Source organism: Oryzias melastigma, linkage group LG1 (assembly GCF_002922805.2).
Source record: "Oryzias melastigma strain HK-1 linkage group LG1, ASM292280v2, whole genome shotgun sequence".
Classification (NCBI taxonomy): Eukaryota; Metazoa; Chordata; class Actinopteri; order Beloniformes; family Adrianichthyidae; genus Oryzias; species Oryzias melastigma.
Window position 1 is genome coordinate 29,214,923 of NC_050512.1, and position 21,372 is coordinate 29,236,294.

The 21,372-nt window shown below is 38.9% G+C and overlaps 1 protein-coding gene across 1 annotated transcript; it reads right to left on the reverse strand.

Moving 5' to 3' along the window:
• Positions 1 to 18: 18 nt before the first annotated feature.
• On the reverse strand, positions 19 to 20,739 carry akt3b (v-akt murine thymoma viral oncogene homolog 3b). The gene is made up of 14 exons (XM_024290009.2): positions 20,419 to 20,739; positions 16,476 to 16,783; positions 10,226 to 10,351; positions 10,036 to 10,147; positions 9,806 to 9,950; positions 8,123 to 8,254; positions 7,947 to 8,012; positions 7,779 to 7,847; positions 7,309 to 7,431; positions 5,764 to 5,892; positions 5,171 to 5,385; positions 3,768 to 3,855; positions 2,420 to 2,522; positions 19 to 2,338 (listed from the first exon to the last, which is right to left on the reverse strand). Exons 2-14 carry the CDS (start codon positions 16,519 to 16,521, stop codon positions 2,253 to 2,255), a joined length of 1,440 nt encoding a protein of 479 aa, XP_024145777.1. The 5' UTR covers positions 16,522 to 16,783; positions 20,419 to 20,739; the 3' UTR covers positions 19 to 2,252.
• Between the last annotated feature and the right edge of the window lie 633 nt (positions 20,740 to 21,372).

A 21,372-nucleotide genomic window follows, 5' to 3' on the forward strand; every position in this document is an offset into this window, starting at 1 on the left:
TGAACACAGCAGAACCCCTGAAATGCTTTTCTTTTTAATTTAATTGAAAATAAATACTACCACGGCAACGCAAGTCCACTAAGGGGGTCTTGCTCTAATGTTTTGGTAAGAAAACAAACAAGTAAATGATCCCAAAAACAAATAAAATAAGAGACTTTAATGCATCCATCGTCATCTTTTCAGCAACTTCCAAGAGGTGCCTCTTTTTGTTTTACAATATACAAGAGATCACTGCCGAGAATGACAAAACATAAATAAAAATAAAATGAAAAAAAGTTGGGAAGGAAGGAAGGAATGGTGGAACAACCTGATGTACTAGAAAACAAAACGGACGTCAGCCGTGGCCCCGGGTGGGTGGGGCCGCGCTGACGGGAGGGAGGAAGGCGGGGTCAGGGAAGCATCCTCCATGAATCGTAACGAGTCAGCAGGTGGGGAAAGAAAAAGCGTTACGGTCTAGTTCTTGTATTTTACAGCTTCTTCTCCTCTTGAATGCAGTTCTGAAAGGGTTCGTCTTCAGCAGGCTTGCCTCGTCGCCATCGACAAAAACAGAAAAAAAAAGGCATTGCATATGTACATCAAAAAAGAAAGTTCCGGTGACTCGACAAGTTTCCGCGGCAGTTCTTCGTCTTCTCGGCTCAGTTTTCTTGTGACAGGATGAAAAACTCAAAAAAAAAAAAAATGTTCACACTTGAAAAACAAGTAAATAAATTCTCTGGTAATACTGACAGGATAGATGTGGCGAAAGCTCAGTACGTGGAGCTGGAAGCCTTTTTCTGATAGCATCTGTGTGATAAACTAGACTTTCTTTCCTATTTAAAGAAGAAGTATTTGTCGGTTTGTGTGTGGATAGTAGTGTCGCCTGAAAACATGCAGTTTTTGTAGCTTCAGGGCTCAAGTCAGTGATATGCTCGTCTCCATCACGTGGGGAGCGGTACGGCGGGTCTGGAAGCATCCGGCCTCGGCAGGACGGACACCAGCAGCGCTCTCCAGTGAATTCACAGTATTCAGAACTTTACATACTTCAGAGAGCTCCTCTGACTGAGTCGGAGCAGCAACGAGACCCTTCCCTTCTGGCCCCCTCCTCTACGCCTTCACCAGAACTGAAACCGGGGCTCCTGAGTCTGTTCCCAACATGACGCCGGTGGACACTGAGGCCATGTCCGCCCCCCCTCCCTCAGTCCTCAAGTTCATTCCAGTGTTTGGAGACTGGGTTCTGTTCAACCTTTCAGGAGAATAAATACATAAATAAAAAAGCAGCATTTCCAACATCTTTAAAGGAAGATTAATTTGACAGAAAATATATCAAAAAGCATTTTTCGCAAACAAAGTGACGCAGTAAACGATCAGCTCCAGGAAGCATGGCCTCAGTGTGGACAGCGGCTGGCGAACGCACACCGGAACCCGCGGCGTGCGTTTGTTTGTCACGTCCGGCGTAGTGACAAACGTACGGTTTGCGTTCTACAGCTGTGAGGAGCGGTTTGTGCTCTGCGGCGCCTGAGTGAACTGTGCGTTTCCGGTAGTGTTTCAAAATAAAAGGAGCTATGAAGAAAAACTGATAGAAATGAAACAAACCTATCCTTTTTTTTTTTTACAGCAATTTCTGTTGCCATGGGATTGGGAAATGTGCGCCGCCATGGCAACTGTGAGGGATTTCTTTTTTTTTTCTGTTAAAAAAAAGTTTTTTTTTTTTTTTCCAAACCATGCACTTATCCTGACCCTTCATATCCCCAAACCCCGCCCACCCTCACCAAAAACAAAGAAAGACAAAGAAAAACACCCTGTTGGTATGATACGAAACATCTGCACACGTAAGGCAACATTTTTGGTTTTTTGTTCCCTAAATCGGCTCTTCCAAACCAAGTGCAAAAAGTCAAAAGAAGAATAAAAACGGGCAAAAACGACAAAAAAAAAACATGGACCTGGGTCAAAATACTGACAGAGAGAAAAATCAAATAAATAAAAACATTGCCTTCTGCAGTAAAGAGCGCTGGAAATGTAGGAGACATTTTTTTTCGTTTTCTATCTTGTTTGTTTTTTTTTTTTCTTTAGTGTGGGGAAACCGGCTGGAGTCAATCCCACTGTGCAAAAACCTCTTTTAAAGTCCCTAAAAAGACGTCTCCTCATCTGCAGGGAGGCAGGCGAGGAGAAAGAGGGGAGACTGTTTTGTTTTTTTCTGTTTTTTTTCCTAGAATGGCTACGTGTTTTCCTCAAAATGGCCACGAAATGGGAGGGTTCTGGCCGGGTCGAGGCGCTCACTCCCGCCCGCTGGCTGAGTAGGAGAATTGTGGGAAATGAGGCCGTCGCTCGTTGTCTGCTGCATCCATCCCGTCCTCATCATCTGCGGGGAGACGGACACACATGCTTGAAGCTTTGATGCTAAAACCGTCCTGAAGGTTTGTGGTTGTGCAGAGGCGCTTACATTTCTCTGGCGGAGTGATGGTGATGGTCTGTGCTGTGAACTCTTCATCAAAGTAGCGCGTGTCCGTCTCGGAGGAGACCTGCGGCTGGAACGGTGGAACCAACTGAAACGAGCAGGAAGCAGAGGAGCTTTAGGAGCCTTTTCAGAGGACAGAACCAGCGGGATCTGTAGGGCTGAGCATCGATTATCATTCGATTCACAAGAGCCTGGATTGATCCCAATACTCCGGTGCGACTTATAGTCCGAAAAATACGGTACATGGATTCTCTAAAGAAGAAGTTCTAACAAAGGATCATTAACACTGTAACATTGTTCTGCTTCTCCAGGAGGACGTTTCAGTTTTGCCACTAGGTGGCGACTGTGCTTTAGCATTACACCTTTTTTCAGGAGAAGAAGAAAGAATGAACAAAAAATGATGTTTTAGACCAAAAATTCTTATTTTAAAAAACATTTCATTAAAAGAGTTTGAAAAATTAATACCTGTGAGTTCATAAAGATGTTTATTTAGTCAGTAATGTATGTTTATGTTGACCGAATGTTACCATTAGCCGTCCTATGGGAAATTTCATTAAACGTTAGCATCAAGCTAGCTGACTTTAGCTTTAGGTGCTAAATCGATTTATATTTTTATGAATTGATTATTGATCAATTAAGTTTAAATCGATTCAAATTGATTAATTGATTTTTCTAACTCAGCCCTTCCTATAATGTTAGGTTGGGGGGTGTGAGGGGCTGTGAGCTAGCAGAAAAACAGATGGATGATGGGTAGTGGGGCCAACAGGTGAATTTCCAACTATGTCCTAGAAAACAACAGTTTATTTGCCTTAAAACGGCAGAATCATAATTAAAAGACCAGTGGGAACGCTTTGAAAAGAGATGCAAAGATGATCAGTGTGGAATTTACAGCATCATTTTCTTTATAAATGTCCTTCATTATCAGAAAAATGCCACAAGAACATGTTAAAAACACCATTTTCACTTTACACTTTTAAAGTTTACAAACCTGAATAATATTTAGGTAAAAATTAGGATGAAAGAGCAAAAAAAAGCATAAAAACAGGAGATTTGAAAACTGGTTTCAGCTTTAAGTGATCTTTTAAGTAAATGAACCAGGAAGAGCTCAAACCTACAGGTTAACTTTAGCCAAAAGGTTAGAAGCTACAACTTTTACAGAGAAGATTTCTGAGGAACTGCCAGGAAACTTTCAGTAGAATAAATAAAGACAAGAATGAGTTCATTTTTGCTCCTTCTGTTCTATTTTTGAGTTTCCATCCACAGATCTTTAGAAAAACAGAGGCAACCCTGACTCTAAAATAGCTCAGACATGCTGCCGGAGTCGACGTCTCACCTTCTTATCGTAGACGTCCTGCCAGTCGATCGTGCCGAAAAAACTGTGCCGCATGATCTCCTTAGCGTCATCCGGTCCGCCGCCCAGCCTGTCAGCCGACACAGACAGAAAAAAAAAACTCAGATGTGTTCATATAAAGTCTTCAACCTGGATTGATCCTAAAATAACTCATCAGGGTGACGGAGTTCGCCGTGTGAAGCAGACGATCTCAGCGATCTTCAGACACAAACGCCTCAGGGAGGAAGAGACGCTTTAACGGAGCTCGGTCTGTTCTGCCCGCGAGCGTTTCTGATGAATATTTATTATCATAAAGTTATTTGATTTCTCTCAACGATCAGAGGAACTGGAACGTCAGGAACCACATTTCGGTTGCACCAAAAGCCTCGATTTATAACGACGTTCTCCTTCAGCTGAACTTTACTGACCCGATGACCAGATGTCTGGATGATAAACTATAACTGGTCATCAGCAGAACCCACTTTTCTAAAAAAACACTTCATAAAGATTTAAAAGTGAGGGAAGAAAACCGGCAACAAGTCGACTGCTCCATAAAAATCCTCAACAAAGTCGGAATCAGATTCAAACATGCAGCTAATTCTGAGCTTTAATGCTTTAATTTGATTATTTCTTGTTAAAGTTACAGTGATGTAAAAAGTGTTTATCTAAACTGAACTTTCTCACCTTCTTCAGACTCAAAGGCCTTAAAATAAAAAAATAAATAAAAATCACACTTTCATTCACACATTTATATAGTTTGTTCATACATTCACACCATCAGTCTGTACTCTTGGAGTAATCCTGCAGACATAAAAGTCTTTAAACTTCTGTTTATCTCACTGTTGTCGTGTTTTGTGCTCACAAATTACACTTCTGGGTTAACACTTAAAAATTAAAAAATTCAGACAATAAAAATGAAGGATTTTTTTTTCCTCTGCAGTGTTTTTGTTCAAAAGCTGCATAATGTCATCAAATTTACAAATTAAAACATTGCGATTAATCACAACACAAAGTGTGATTAATGTTTATAATCGATTAAAGTTAATTTAAAATAAACGTTCTAAATGTTTAGTTTTTGGAAAATACTGTAATAAAAAAAAAAAGAATATTGCGATTAATTTTTTCCAGGTTTAATTAGTTAATTATTTTTAATCAATTCCTGGCCCTAGTTTAAATGTATTTACTAAACCATCAACGTATTAATCATCAGAACACAGTGGAGTCATAAATAGACATCGTAAAATGTTCGTATTAATACCACTTTCTCGTAGTGAAATCGGTGACGTCATACATACCGTTTATATAAAGAAAGAAAAGGAGTGAGCGTGGTGACTGAATATTTACAGTGAGGCAAATAAGTACTTTTATTTTCTTTTTGTTTGCTACAGCTGCAAATTCTTTTGTACCGTTTGTTGGGGTCCTTAATGAGCAGTCCTGACAGCAGCGATTTGGCGTCGGCCGACAGCGTCCGCGGGAACTTGATCTCCTCCATGAGGATGAGCTCAAACAGCTTCTCGTGGTCCTGGTTGTAGAACGGCAGGCGGCCGCACATCATCTCATACGTGACCACGCCCAACCCCCACCAGTCCACCGCTCGGCCGTAGTCGTTGTCCTCCAGAACCTGACGACACACAGGTCAACGTTTGACCTTCTAATCCTCACATTTGGACTCACTCGTTTACAATCGTGTTAAAATCTAGTTTGACCACAAACACGACTGAAACCCTTTGGTTTGATCATCAGATGCTCTCCACATTACTACAGTGAGAGTTGTTGTTGACTTGAATCACTGCTGTAGAGTAAACACTCATTTCAGGAACTGCATCTTCATGCACTTCCACCCTGAAGTGGTGGTTGTGGTAAACAGCAGCAGAGACATGAAAGGACTGAAACGACGTCTCCTTCCTGTTTTCAACAGCTGAACCAGTAAACCTCAGGAGAGTCTGGTTTTAGAGTGACAGCGTTCATGGGTCTAGTTGTTTACTGTTTACGCTCTGACCTCTGGAGCCAGGTACTCCGGTGTTCCACAGAACGTCTTCATGGTGGCGGTATCCGTGATGCCTTCTTTACAGAGGCCGAAATCCGTGATCTTGATATGGCCGTCTTTGTCTAACATGAGGTTCTCCAGCTGAACAGAGAGACAGTTACAAAGCGACATCAGTCTATGGCGCATGTGTTAAAGTCAAGGCCCGGGGGCCGGATCTGGCCCTCCAGATCATTTTATTTTGTTATTTATGGCCTGATATCTTGAGCTTTTTGCCAACTTGTATAATTTTGACAAAAAATATTTTTATGGAGTGTAAATATTGAAAATTACTTAAGGTTTCAGTTGATTTATTCTGGAATAATATTCCTGCCTTTTTATTATTCAGAATTATGATACAAAGTTATGGTTTTAAAGTTTTAAAAATTGGCATTCTTCTAGCTTTTTGGACTATTTTGGCATTTACTAAGATTTTTAGGCTGTTTCTGAGTTTAGCTAATATTTCAGCTACATGCTAGCTGTTTTGGCTAATTTAGGCTAATTTCCAGTTTTTCTAGGCTGTTTTGAAGTTTAGCTACTTTTCAACTACATGATAGCTGTTTTGGCTAACCTAAGTTTTTCTTTTTTAGTTTTTAAGCATTTAGCTAATATTTTAGCTGGCTATCAGCTTCACTGTTTTCATATATTAGCTTGAGCGATTTCAGCTTTCAGCTTCAGCATTTCCTGCTTTGAGCTTCAGCGTTTTCAGCCATCACTTTCAGCATCTTCAGCGACAAATTCAGCTTACAGCATTCACACTAGCATTATCGCTGGGAATGCTATATATCTAGTTCATAATTATGTTAAAAAGTAATGGTTTTAAAGTTTTCAAATTTAGTTTTGGAGTGTTTTCTAACTTGTATAATTTTGACAAAAAATATTCTTATGGCGAGTAAAATGTTGAAAATTATTTAAGGTTTCAGTTGATTTATTCTGGAATAATATTCCTGCCTTTTTATTATTCAGAATTATGTTAAAACGTTATGGTTTTAAAGTTTTCAAAATTGGCATTCTGCTAGTTTTTTTGGACTATTTTGGTATTTACTAAGATTTTTAGGCTGTTTTGGAGTTTAGCTAATATTTCAGCAACATGCTAGCTGTTTGGCTAATTTAGGCTAATTTCCAGTTTTTCTAGGCTGTTTTGAAGTTTAGCTATTTTTTTCAACTACATGATAGCTGTTTTGGCTAACCTAAGTTTTTCTTTTTTAGTTTTTAAGCATTTAGCTAATATTTTAGCTGGCTATCAGCTTCAGCGTTTTCAGCTATCACTTTCATCATCTTCAGCTGCAAATTCAGCTTCTAGCATTCACACTAGCATTATCACAGGTAATGCTATATATCTAGTTCAGATTTATGTTAAAAAGTTACAGTTTTAAAATGCAGTTTTATTGTGTTCAATAAATGTTTCTCCTGTTCGGCCCGCGACCTAAGGTGTGTTTTGGTTTTTGGCTCCTTGTTTGATTGAGTTTGACACCCGTGGTCTATGGCTTTGTGACGAGCTCGTCGCTCACGTCGTTTTACCTTCAGATCACGATACACGATCTTGGCAGAATGCAGGTAGTCTAAAGCAGAGACGATCTCAGCTCCGTAGAAACGGGTCCGATCTTCTGAGAACACTCGTTCTCTGGACAAGTGAAAAAAAAGCTGCAAAGAACAAACAGAAGAAAAGATAAACGATTAGAAAGTAAAGTTTGACATTTTTAAAAGGATATTATAGTTCATGGTTTACTTTCACATTTAAAGATCCTGAATGGGGCAGAACTTCAATAACTCTTTTGTAATACAAGTACATGAAGTCATTAAGAGGTCGTGTCATCCGGTTTTGAAGACTGTAGACTTGTTTTGGATTATCAAGGAAACGAACTCTGATTCACTTTAAACGAACCAAATGAGTCCAGTCTGAATACAACCTTAGAGATGAAGCACTTTCTGACTTCACTTACATTTGGAGAAAACAAAAACAGTTTAAAAGAGTTCCAGTAGACTCTAACCTCTCCTCCGTTGACGTACTCCATTACAAAGCACAGCCGGTCCTTAGTCTGGAATGAGTACTTCAGAGACTACAACAAAAAGAAGAAGAGATTCTCATTAAACACCTGTTTAAATAATTAAAAGTTGGGTAGAACTATTGTTTAAAAGAAGAGAACTATTGTAGTTACCGTTAGGAACGGATGCCGAGTGTTTTTTAATACCCTACTTTCTGTGAGCGTGTGAGCAACTTCATCCTGTAATAACACAAACAACCACAAAGTGATCAGACAAGAAACACTTTAAGATCATTTCTGAAGCTCTAAATTCTTAAGAAATGCTCTACGATCTTAAAACGAAGGAGGACCTTGGCTATAATGACTTCCTTCTTGAGGATCTTCATGGCGTAGTAGGTGCCGCTGGCCTTCTCCCTCACGAGAATGACTTTCCCAAAAGTGCCTTTGCCCAGAAGCTTCAGATAGTCGAAGTCATTCATTGTCTGAAGAGAGAAAGAAGCAGTAAAAAGACCTCATCCTGTGAAATTTACATGATGAAACAGTAATCTATGGTTTTTAGATTCATAAATTCATGCCTGCATCAGATTTTCTTTGTGGAAACCAGTTTAGTTTGTGTGAAGTGTTCAATAAATAGTCAATATTCGTACTAAATCACCATCATTTATACATTTATTTAGAACAGGAGATCAAAATCAACAAAACTGATAAAACACAAAGATTTAGACAGAAAGAAATGGTGTTTGTCACTTTAAACTTTTATTTTTTGGTCAACCTTCTGGTTAAGTTCAGCAGTAACATAAAGCATAAACATCACTGCTGGTTTGGATCATTTAACTACAAGACCTGAAAATGTTCTTCAGTTTTCTATTCTCAAAGTTCTTCAACATTTTAAGTTCTAAGCATCACATATTGGTGCAGAGCCCGTATGAAAAGTATTTTTTATTTTGCAGCTGATTAACGTTGATCACATCCGTACTGTAGTTCAGCATATCACCACGAGGCGGCGTTTAACCGCTTCAGAATCCACTGGGGTTACGTTAACTGCATTAACTGTTGAAGAGTTACCATAACTAAAAGAGTGTAAACACTATAGCTAAAGCTCAGTTGTTAAAGCTAACTCATTTTTTTCAGAAGTTAAAGTTCTCGCTAGACTTATTTTGAAAACAGGAAGCTTCATCGACATGAAGATTTATTTACTCCCGGTGACAGTAGCTCTACTGTCACGTTGGATTTTAAGGTTCATAAACTTAAAATCCAACATTATTCTGCATTTCAGACAAAAAAAAAAAACATCGTCCCCAGATAATATTTGACTACAGTCTACTATATTTATAAAGATCGGGAATCATCGATCATTCGTACTTGAATTTTCGATTGCGAATATCCGAGCACTCACATGCTTCGGTGAAATAAAAAATGAACTACATATCTCCATGTCAGCATTGTAATTTAATTTAATTTAGCATTTAAATGAAGTACCACGATATATCACCAAATCGATTTTATTCCTACATCCCTGGTCAGTAGTCTCTCATCTTCAAACATCTTGAGACTCTTCCTCTCGAATCTGAAGCGAACATTTTGGAGCATTGGGTCAGAGTCCAGTTCTCCTTTCTCCAGTTTATATCTGGTTAGACACCATAAATGTGACCTTCTTTATTCTTTTGTGTGGGATCTTGATCTACTGAGTCCAGCTTCAGTCCATTCCCTCTGATGATCCCAAAGTTCCTGAATGGATTTTTCCAAACGTTACTCTAAAAACTGAAGTCTTCTCTGATGATGATGATGATGATGATGCACCCTTTCCACTTTGAGTTCCTGACATATTTTTTTTTTTACTTTTGACAATATTTTAATTTTCTGAGACACCAACATTAAGGATTGAAATATTTCAATTATCTATGCATCATGTTTTTACCTGATGCGTCACTCTTAATTGAACAAAATGAATCTTTTTCATGTTATTCTACATGTTTTCAGGTGTATCTATACTCTCAGTCCACAATACTATGGTTAATTTTCTTTTTTCCCACCTTTCGTTTGTAGTGACTAATGGAGGTGTCCATCTCCTCCTCGTTGACGTTCTCGATTTGGGAGGTGGGACTGCACAGGATGCCCTCCTCCTCCTGCTTGGCCAGAGACTCTGCTACCATCTGGATCGCCTCGGCCCACTCGTCCCTGGAGTGGGAAACCGTTAAAAAACAAAGGCAGGCGTGACATATCTTCAACTTTAGTCTCAATAGAGTGGAGTGGAGAAGCTCACCTCTCATCGGGAGTGTCGACATGGAAAGTCCTCTCGATGACGGTGGTCCACTGCAGACAGCGGATGATGAAGGTGTTGGGCTTGGGCCGTTCCGTCTTCATCAGCTGACATTCTGAAAGCCACACAGAGTTTTATGTAGAGGTTGACCCCACGCCTGCAGAGAGGTCAGACTGGTCTGCTCGTGTCTTACTCGCTACAGAGAAGTTGTTGAGCGGATAGGCCAAGTCCGAGTCCTGCGGTTTGTCCTTGTATCCGATGAAGGAGCCGTCTGTCTTCAGGAGGAAGTAGCGCGGCCGCCAGTTCTTGATGTACTCCCCTGCAACGCAAGACGTGCAGATGTTTTCACAGACGTTCTGCTGCTACAAGATGCTTTTTGAAAGAATGGACAATATGTCCCACATTGCTAACATTCAAAACTCGCCTCAAACTGTGGTAAACATTGAATTTTAACGTCTTAATTCTTGTTGACGTGCCTTTTTTTAATCTAATGTCTTTTTCAACGTCACATTATTGCAATGTCACATTATTGCACATCTGCGCAGCCTCCTGGATGTCTATGCAGTCACTTGAGCATCTGTAAAGCCTCCTGTGCTGTGCAACCTACTGAGTGCCTAAGCAGCCTCCTGAGAATCTGCGCAGCCTCCTGAGCATCTGTGCAGCCTCCTGAGAATCTGCACACCCTCTTGAATGTCTGCAAGGTCTCCTGAATGTCTATGCAGTCATTTGAGCATCTGGAAAGCCCCCTAAGCCTCTGCGCAACCTCCCGATGCCCTGCACAGCCTCCATCTTCACATCCTCCTGAGTGTCTGCGCAGCCTAATAAGTGTCTGCGCAGCCTCCTAAACTCCTCTGATGTTTCCGTGGGTTTCTGGTAACAACACAGACGACTTCCCAGATGACTTCTACCCATAAGGTTTGATTTCCATCAGTCAGGGTTGAACCAGAGAGAAAACACTAAAACTGAACCAAAATTTCTGAGTCTTTTTTTAATCCTCAAAATAAAGCTGCCAAAAATATTAGATCAAGTGGATTTGATTTGGATCTATGCACTTTTTTTAAATAAAGTTTTATTTTAACAACATTAAAAACGAAAATATGAAAGGAAATTTATTTTTAATAGAATTTCAAATACAAAAATTTACAAAATAATCCATTTTCCCTTCCTGCTTGTGTCTATATATCAGGGCTGAGAATCGATTATGAAATTTTAACTATTTGCAAAGCAATTGCAAACACAAAAAAATATAATATTTTTTTCTCTTAGTTACAGCATTCGTCGATCACTTATATTCGTCGACGAATAATGACAATTTTAAATTACACACAAAACTGTAAAAATGATTAAAAAAAAAAGTTAACAAGTTTTAAAACTATTCCTTACATGATATAAAAAGAGAAATGATAACATTCACAAATCAAAAACTATTTCCTTTGCTTAAAAGGAAGTACTTGTTTTGTTGGAAACAAACACTAATCAGAACGTCAGTAGTTTAGTTTTCTGTAAAATCACGAGTTTTGTTCCCGGGCCTTTGTGAACATCTATCCAAACACAAATGACGAGGGTTAGCCAGAACCTTGTTAGCCAGGGTCACCATGGTTACAAGCAAAAACTTCCGCTTTAGACCATTTTTTGCTATTTTTTCTTTATTAATTTGAGCTTTCTGCAATGAGAAATCCGACAACGGGGAAACCGACCATCATTCTATTTTGGGATGGGAACCTACATGAATTTTCCACAATAACAAAAATTGCGGAAATTCCGTGGTATTTTGTATTTTACTGCTGTACGGACGCTGGTACTTGAATTTCCCTGAGGACCTCCAAAGGGATTAATAAAGTATTTTCTATTCTATTCTATTCTATTCTATCTGGTTCACCGCCTTAAGCCACGCCCACTGACGCCACAGGAGGCGAGCAGTTCGGAATAGACAGACACAACAACACCTGTGTAGATTCAAGCCGACCTGAAATCCAGCTGGATCAAACTTCTCCCCAAAAATATGTTTTATTATTCTTAACAAACACAAAAAAGAAATTTATGAGAAAAAATAGGAAAAAAAAGAATTCCAGGAGAAATGTCAAATAGAGAAATTCTTATTTTTGGGGCCTCCTGGTGTGATCTTAGCCTTGAATTTTTTTGAATTTTCATTCAAAAACATGTTGATTGGTTTGTTGAAAAAATGTATTCTTGATGTTTTCAAAAAATTACACCTAAAACTTTAATTCTATTTTGTACAAAAAGTTTATTAAATATTTTTAGGGTTTCCACAGCAAAACAAATCCCATTTTTCCAGATGTAATTTTCTGTTTTTGCATAATTTAATGTCTAGTGTGTGAATATAACATGGAAAAATTTAAATATAAAGGTAGTGTCACATTAAGATTGTGCTGATTAAAATAATACCAAATAAGCAAACAGGTAGTCTTTCAAATTAAAAATACAGATTTTTTTTATATTACTTAGTAACAACAAATACACAAAAAACGGTTATTAAATGAAAAGTAGATGAAAAAAGAAAACATATTAAACATATTATCTGCCTCTATTGCCAAATAAACCAAAATAAATCAAAATATATCAAACAAGAAAAATGAAAATGATCTTTTACATAAATATTAAGGCCATATAAAGAAAAATACATACACATTTACATAAACATAAATTATCATTTAATTCATGTAATTCTTCAAGTTTTATTAAATTAATTTTCTACATATTATTTCTAATATTTGCTTAACATCACAAATTCAAACGTTTCTGACCCTTAAAGGGTTAAAAATAAACATTTTAAATATACAATTTTGCGTGTGATTTCATATAATTATTTGCAGATAATAAGCGGCTGTCAAATACTGCAAAAAATTATTTTTATGGCGATTAATTTTTTCAAAATTTGCGATGAATTACTTAATTTTTTTTAATCAATCCCCAGACCTACTTAAAATCAAATAAATCTTCGTTTTATTTTTTAAAATTAAACTTTCACATGGATCAATTTTTATCCAAAATATTTTTTACATTTTTATTTAAAATCCTTTTTGTTTGGTTATAAAAACACCTTTTCTCTTAACACAGAAGATGAAATGAATAGAAATTTCTACACTAGAAATGAAGTAAAAGTAGCTTTTTTAGGCTGATCAAACACTAGAGATGACATTGATAAACGAATGTAGATTTAATAAGTGAATCCTTTAACAGCTGAGGCTTCGTCGGTGACGCTTAAACACAAAATCTTTAATATTCTGCAACTTTTCAACCATTAATACGATAATTCCAGTAGATTCTGAAGGAGAAAAGCGGCGGTTTCCGCCGCTTTTCTCCTTCAGAATCTACTGGAATTATCGTGTTAAATCAGTTTTTTTAAACCCAACTCTACTTTAAAACATTTTTTTTGTTCTTCCTCCTAATTTCAGATCATATTTTCTAACCCATTCGTACGGGAGCTTTTCCTAAATCGGAAAGGAGCACTTGTCCCCGTCGTCAGGACCGAATTACAAGAGGGGCGATAAACAAATGAGGATCTTGTGGGGGCCAGAGAGGAAGGAACCCAAGTGTTAGGTCATCCTCTGTATGCACATAGAGCCGCGGAGAAACTTCCTCCTGCCTGCCAGCCACCAGCCATGAGCTCAGACCAGGAAAAAAAAACAAAAAACAAACACCTCCCACAAACACAAGGCAGCACATCTACACAAACCTGTGTGGGAACTACAACACACCAGTCAAGAGCAGCTCAGAGGAGGCCTGTAAAGGCCGCTGGCCCCCCTGGCAGGTAAACAACCATTGTTTGGCGGTGCTGTTCTTCAAACTGGCAGAGCGGCTTAGACCGTGTTCACACCGAGACGGAGAAAACACATCGTTCAAGACAAAGGTGGCTGGAGTTTTAGCCGTGTTTTTCCAAACCCCTTCCAGCTAAAAGTCCTGATCCTATGTGTGGAAAAGACAAAAAGAGCTTTCCCAAAACGAGGTTGTTCTTCCCTTCATGTGTGGTCTCTGAAGACGTTGACCTCCTCTAATGTCTCTGAAACATCTACGTCAGCAGTTTTCTAGACTCGATAATGGGGGTATCGATAATAATTTCCATTCAATTCGGTTCACAAAAACCTGGATCGATTCGATTCCAATTTATTTAAATTCTTTAATTCAATTCAATTTTGAGTTTACACATTTATATATATTTAATGTGAAATACATTAATAATCCACTATATGTTTTGAATATATTTTTATTAATCTGATATGAAAATATATTAAGTTCTAACAAAAATGTTCAGATTGTTAACATTGTTCTGCTTCTCCTGGAGAGCGTTTCAGTTTGGCCACTAGGAGGCGATCAAGCTATAGCATAACACCTCACTCCAGAAGAAGAAAATAAAAGCAAAAAACGATGCTTTAAACCCCAAACGGTTACTTTAAAACATATTTCCATAAAAGAAGTTGGAAAATTCATGCCTGTAAGTTGATTTAGTCAGTAATGTATGTTTATGTCGAGCGTTAGCATTAGCCATCCTATGGGAAATTCCATTAAACGTTAGCATCAAGCTAGTGGACTTTAGCATTATGTGCTAAATCAATCTATATTTTTATGAATCAATTATTAATCTGTTCAGCTAAAATCGATTAATTGATTTTATCAAACCAGCTCTAATTTAAACAGAGAAACTCCCAACCCAGAAAATCCCCAAAACAAGGATTATCATCATTTGAATTTCTTTTCAGGTATTTTGAAAAAGTTTTTTAGTCCACTACTGTCAGACAATTATGCAGAATCCATACTGGACAGGTCAAAGATGCTTAAAGTCTCCATATGACAATTTTTTTATTTAAAAAAACATTCCCAGTAGTGTTTTAATTATGATTATGAAGTTTTTAACCAAAATTTCACAACCTAAATGTCTTAAAAAGCCATTTTTCATGTTGATCTGAAGCCTCTGTTTCCCAAAACTCCTCTGAGGGGGTGTGGCTTTTGGAGCCGAGCTAAGCAGCTCCGCCCCTGACACCCTCCCCCGTCCGATTATGACAGCTCTGTGTCTCGCTAGCGTAAATCTTCACCGCTGCTACATAAAAATGTCAAGCAACGTCACTACTGTCCAGTTGTATCTTTTTTTAACAGATGTCAGCTCGGACGAGGAAGTGAAGAGTTTCGGGGACCGAACTTACTACAAAAGACTGCGGTCAAATGAGCCGCCGTTCACATTTCCGTGGTCACATCAAGAAGCTCCGTGGAGTCTGGTGGAGATTTTCCAGCGTTCTCAGTCCTGCTACCGTAAGTATTGGATGAAACTCGCACAAAAAATCCAGTGATGCTGATTTGACCACAGAAATGTGAACGGCGGCTCATTTGACTGCAGTCAATGTGAAGATACCATCTTCTCTTCTCCAGAACCTGAACTAGACACTAGGAACAGATGAGGGTTTAGTGCATGTGATGGAAAAAAGATAATTCATTCAAACAGAGTCAGTCTGTGACAGTTTGATTGATTTAAAACGGAGAAATGCAAAAACTAAATGATTTATTATTACATTTGTTGTCTTTCATAAGAAAAATGCCAAATATACATGTTAAAAACTCAAAAAAACAGGATTTCCATCGGTGGAGGACTTTAAAGCAGATCAATTCCACAGCATTCACCTTTCATACTACACAAACTGTGGGTCACCCGTCATGAAAAACACAAAATATACAGCACAATATCAAATATCCAACAATATCCCGTTTCCTCAATAAGGGAAAAACACCAATAGTTTTTAATCTGACGAGAATGAAAAGCACCTTTTAGATACTATTTTTGGAGGCATCTTAATCCATATTTGGTGCTCTAATGAGCATTCAGGGCAGCGGGATTGTGGAAGCAGACAAAAACAAAACACGACAGTGATGGAAGTGTGTGATGGGTTTGTCAAAAATGTTTACAGAACAGAAAAAGAATGTTAAAAACTCTTAATGTTAATCAATAGTGGTTTTTAGTCTTGGGAATGATGGAACCTTGAAGATTGCTGAGAATAAAAAAGGCAAAAATGATGTCTTTTGCTTTAACTAATTCTAACTTAATACATGTTTATTTATTTTTTCTTTCTTTAAATTTCCAATTACTTTGTGACAAATTATTCTAAGTTTGATATATCTGTTTATTTGTGGCGGCCGATATAAAAAAATTGTATATTAAGATATAAATCATTTGATATTGATATATATCATGATATATAAAGCATATTTTCAGTTTTTCTCTGAAATAAATGTCACAAAAATGTTTTTAAACACTTTCAAGTCTCACAAAAGTTCAGCAATAAAAATAAACAGAGAAACGATATGTTTTGTGGTCATTTTAAGGCGCCATATAAATCAAATAAACTACACGTTTTTGTATTGATTGCTTATAAATCAATCGGCTCTAATTTTCACATTAAAATAAAGAACATCCATGAACTAAAAAGCGAGCGTACCTCTTTTCTGGACCCAGCCTTCCTTGACGACGTTCTGGTCGCTCATGGTGGCTTCTCCTCAACACCGGTTCTCCCAGTTCTCCCAGTGTGCTGACTGTGACGGGGCAGCGGCGTGGCAGCAGGACGCTCGGTCGTCTGACGGCTCCACCGGCCGACCTCTCCGCTCCGTCACCTCCGTCCGCTCCACCTGCTGAGCTGTGCGCCTCCCTCCGTCCTCCTGTCCCACAATCCCTTTCTCTTCCCCCCTCCTCCCTGTTTCAGCTCTCCTACACCTCCTCTGAGTTCAGGCGCTCCAGGAGTGAGTCAGCCTGGAAGGAAGCAGAGGCAGAGAAAGGAGAGGGTGGTGGGAAAAAAAGCGGGTCAGTGGAAGGTTTCCTTCACACGGCGAATCCAGCCGCCATCCACACTGCTCATTGTTTGGAGCCGCGCAACACTTCCTGCCACATGAACCCCTTCTTTTTTGTATTCCCTCCTTTCCCCATCTTCATTCTCTCACTTTCATCCATCTATTTTCTATGCCTTCAAACATTTTGGATCTAAATCCTCCTTTTTTTCTTGCTTTGTAACCTCCCTTCCTAACCAACGCCTTCTCTTCCTGCCTCTCAGCTACTCCCTTTCCATTTTCTTTCCTTTAAGTTTTCACCTCCTCTTCTTTCCCTTTCCTTCACTGTGCCACTCCTTCATTTTTTTTCCTCCTACCTGAGTCTGATCGCTCTACATCCCTCCTTCCCAGGATTCCTTGCTGCACATGTTAGTTCGGTAAATAACGAGAGTCATAAATTAATTCTCTTCATCTGTGAAAACGTCTCTTGAGTTCTGCATCGCATGAAGCCTGAAAGGCAGCAGCTGGAAAACATCAATGACAGACATCAAACAGGAAGTAGCTTCTGTTTCAGGGGGAAAAAAACTTCGATCTGCACAAACGTCAACAAAAGTTCTCTGAGTCGCAGGTATCATCACCGGGTCAGGTGAGACGGAAACGCGGTGCTCTGGAAAACATGCAAATCCAGTTTCAATTTTGATCCGACGATGGTTCACACCAACAAAGGATTTGCTGTAAGTTTTAGAGTTCTTCTCTGCTGAACTAAGTAGTTGAAAAAATGAAACTGTTTTCCCCTGATTTGTTTGTGTATTCTCCTCTGATGCTCCAAACGTGGGAAAAAATGTTATTTCAAGAACAAAACATTGGAATTCTGAGTCGTTTTATTCTCGTCCGATTATATTTTAAGCAGCTAACTGAACATTAAAGATGTTCAGTCTTTTGTACGAGTTTCTGTTCATCTGGAACAAAACTGGTTGATAAACATCAGTTTGTGTCAGATACATTTTTTATCAGATTAAGAGGTTTGGGCTGATGATGATCCCTCTGGCAGAACCTTTAGAGTAGAATCAGAACCCAATTTGAGAGTGAATGTGGTTGAATAAATCTTTTTATGAAATTCTGCTACAAAAACTGTCAACATAAAGCCTTTCTCCTCCCTCAGGCAGGTCATCTGTCTGGTCTGACCCATTCTTCATTCATCACTATCGATATCTGGTTCTGATTCTTCCCAGAATCATTGAAAGCATTCATAAGTTAGACCAGTGACCATCTACCTCTTAAATGGTCTCCACAACATCATCACAACAAGAGTTCAACGGTTTTAATCAACAACACAAGTTCTGAGGTTCTGTAAATCCCAAGTCCAGAACAATTCCATAAACTTGAGTCCAATTGTCCAGATTTTTCAAACTCTGACACAAAATTAAGTCAAGTTTCTGCGTAAAGCGTCTCAAAAATGATACAAGGTCATTATTTGTTCTCAGTTTATTCTCCTGGTAAAAAAGGGTTAAATAGAATAAAAAAATGAAACTTTCCCAGGATTCATTGTACCAACATCAGCCTAAATCACGTATCAAAGTCAAGGCCCGGATCCGGCCCGTCTGGTAATTCTATCTGGCCCTCCACGTCATTTTATTTTACTGTTATTAATGGCCAAAATGTTATCTTGCACTTATTTTTAACTCATATAATTTTGAAAAAATATATTTTTATGTGGAGTAAAATATTTCAAGTTATTTAAGGTTTAAGTTGATTTATTCTGAAAATAATGTTCATGCCTTCTTATTATTTATAATTATGTTAAAAAGTCACAGTTTTAAAAATTGGCATTCTGCTAGCTTTTTGGACTATTTTGGTATTTACTGAAAAAATGTTTAGGCTATTTTGGAGTTTAGCTAATACTTCAGCTACACGCTAGATGTTTTGGCTAATTTAGGATTTTCATTTAAAGATTTTTTAGGCTGTTTTGGAGTATTTACACACAAGCTGTTCTGGCTAATATAGGCTTTTTTCAGTTTTTTTAAGGAAATTTTGAAGTTTAGCTAGTTTTTTCAGCTACATGCTAGCTGTTTTGTCTAACCTAAGTTTGTTGTTTTTAGGCTAATTTGACATTAAGCTAATATTTTTAGCTGGCTATCAACTTCAGCATCTTCAGCAGCCAAATTCAGCTCACAGCATTCACACTAGCATCATCACAGGTAATGCTACATATATATGTATAGTTCATAATTATGCTAAAAGTTGTGTTTTTTTTTTTTTGAGTTTTAAAATTTTGGTTTTAGTGTGTTCAATGTTTATCTTGTTCGTCCCGTGACAGGATAAACAATCTTCACCAAATGCTTTAAAAATATCCACTACTATGAAGTTTCAATAATTTGTTTACATTTTCCACCTGTTTAGGGAAGTTATGTATATGTATACATATCCTACAGTGACATGTAATGCACTTCAATCGTGTATGCAAACTTTCACAAAGACGTGCATGAGTTCATTTGTATCTTCTAGTCAGATAAGAACTGGAGTTTTGCAGGAATGTGTGTAAAGTGAAGGACGGGGAAATTCCCAGCAGCCTCCATCTACGCTCCGGTTCTTTACATAAAACATCTTAAAACTCATTAGTTTATGTAAAATCTCATCCTCCAGAGAAGGGGAGTCATTCATCAATAGCTGACATGCATTTTGCAGACACAACAAGCTCTCAGAAACAACCATAACAGAAGCTTTGCATCCTGCGCACGCGGGACTGACAGGCTAACAGGCGCGAGCTCCGCCGGCGACAGCAGAACCGGGGGTGGGGGGAGACTCGGCGGGAGCGAGCCTCGGGTTGTTCGGGGCACCGGGGGGGGGAAAAAGCGAAGTCTCCCTTCCGCTGGTCGCCACCAAGTCCCGCATCTCACGCAAACACACGCAGAAGCAACAGCTTTTGTTTCAAGGGCGTGTGGTGTCATTATCCGTTACATAACAACATCCGCTCGGCGTGCTCCATCACATGGACCGGACCAGAGGACGTTTGGCGCTGGAACTTCTGCGCCCATTCAGAACCGAAAGGGAGGGGTTTTAGTTAAAATAAAAATAAAAAGTGGTGCTGGGTGGGAGTGGGGCGTCTGAGAACCCCGGTGACGGATGCGTGGAGGATGCGGGATAGCAGAGGATGCTAATAGGGGGGTGTGGGGGGATGCTAGTGTTAGCTAGCTAGCAGGCTAGCTGTCAGTGAGAGGCCGCTCACCGCGGGGCTGTTCGGATCTTTGTTAGCAAAGAATCGCTTTGGTTGTTGATCATTTTGGTCAGACGTTTATTTAAATAGGAAGGGGGAGGCGGTATCGCTGATGGGGGAGAAGGGGCGACGCCAGATGGACGGTACCGCTACAATCACCCCCCTCCCCTCCTCCTCTGTGCAACAGCAGCATCCCGACGCCGCTGCATCCTCCCCAGACTGACGAATGACGAAGCAGCAGTCTGCTGACCGAAGCTAGCGAACGAGCTAACCTCCACTCCCACCCGTACCCCCGAAAATCACGACCCCCCACACCTTTGTCTGCCCGCTCCCTCCGCTCCCACGTGCCACTTCCACCCCCAGTGCCAACACGTTACAAAGCGTCCATTTTTATTTCCTTTTTTTACCTGGTAGTCGAGGACTCAAAAGGGATGCCCCCTTCTCCCGCTTCCCTCCAACACGGTTACTGTAGCATCCAGCGTCCCTCAGAGGCGAACGGAGGACAGCGATGGAGCCATGACCGGCGAGGCTGTCCCCAAAACCGAGAGAGAAAGAGGGGAAAAGCGGGTTTGGTGTCTCGGGAAGACAGACAGAACCGCCAGGCTCCCGCTCCCTCTGCAGCTCCGCCAGGAAACCTCTCGGCTCCGAGTCGGCGCGTCACGTTCAGCCAGATCTGACTGGGAGGACTCCCGCGACGTTCAAGGGCTTCCGGAAATTAGAGCTTTCACCACAGTGACCTGCTGGACTGAACATTACGTGTCATTTACGCCCCCAAAACCCATCTTATTTATTAACTAAAATACTTATTGATTAAGTAAGTATGAAAAAATAAATAAATAATTAAAAAACAGTTTTATATGAACATGTAAACAACAAACACTTTAAATATGTTAAATTAGAATAAAAATACAAATGTATTGATAGAGTGAGGGCATATAAAAGGGGAAAAAATATTTTAAAAAAGCAATTTCATATGAACATGTAAACAACAAATAGTTTACACATTTTAAAACTAGAAGAAAAACACATGTATTGATTAAGTAAGCGCGTATAATAGAAAAAAATATAATAAACAATGTTATAAGAACATATAAACAACCAAATTCTAAACATGTCTTAAATTAAAAGAAAGACACATTTATTGATTAAGTAAGCACATATGATAGAGGAAAAAATCTAATAAACAATTTTAAACATGTTACTTTAAACATGTCAAAATTAGAAAAAAGACACATTTTTACATAAAAAAACAGATTAAATAATCAAATTATTGTTATTAAAAACATTATTTCTCCAATATGCTCAAATGTATAGTCTCTGGGTTTAATTGAACATTGTGTGAAAATTCATTTATTTATATT

Bases quoted from the DNA above. Each gene is read 5' to 3' on its own strand.
- akt3b (XM_024290009.2), bottom strand. From the start codon at position 16,521: ATGAGCGACCAGAACGTCGTCAAGGAAGGCTGGGTCCAGAAAAGAG. The intron at 9,951-10,035 runs GTGAGCTTCTCC...TTCCCACTCCAG, and splicing joins GTCGACACTCCCGATGAGAG to GGACGAGTGGGCCGAGGCGA. The intron at 7,432-7,778 runs GTTAGAGTCTAC...TGTTCTTTGCAG, and splicing joins AGTACGTCAACGGAGGAGAG to CTTTTTTTTCACTTGTCCAG.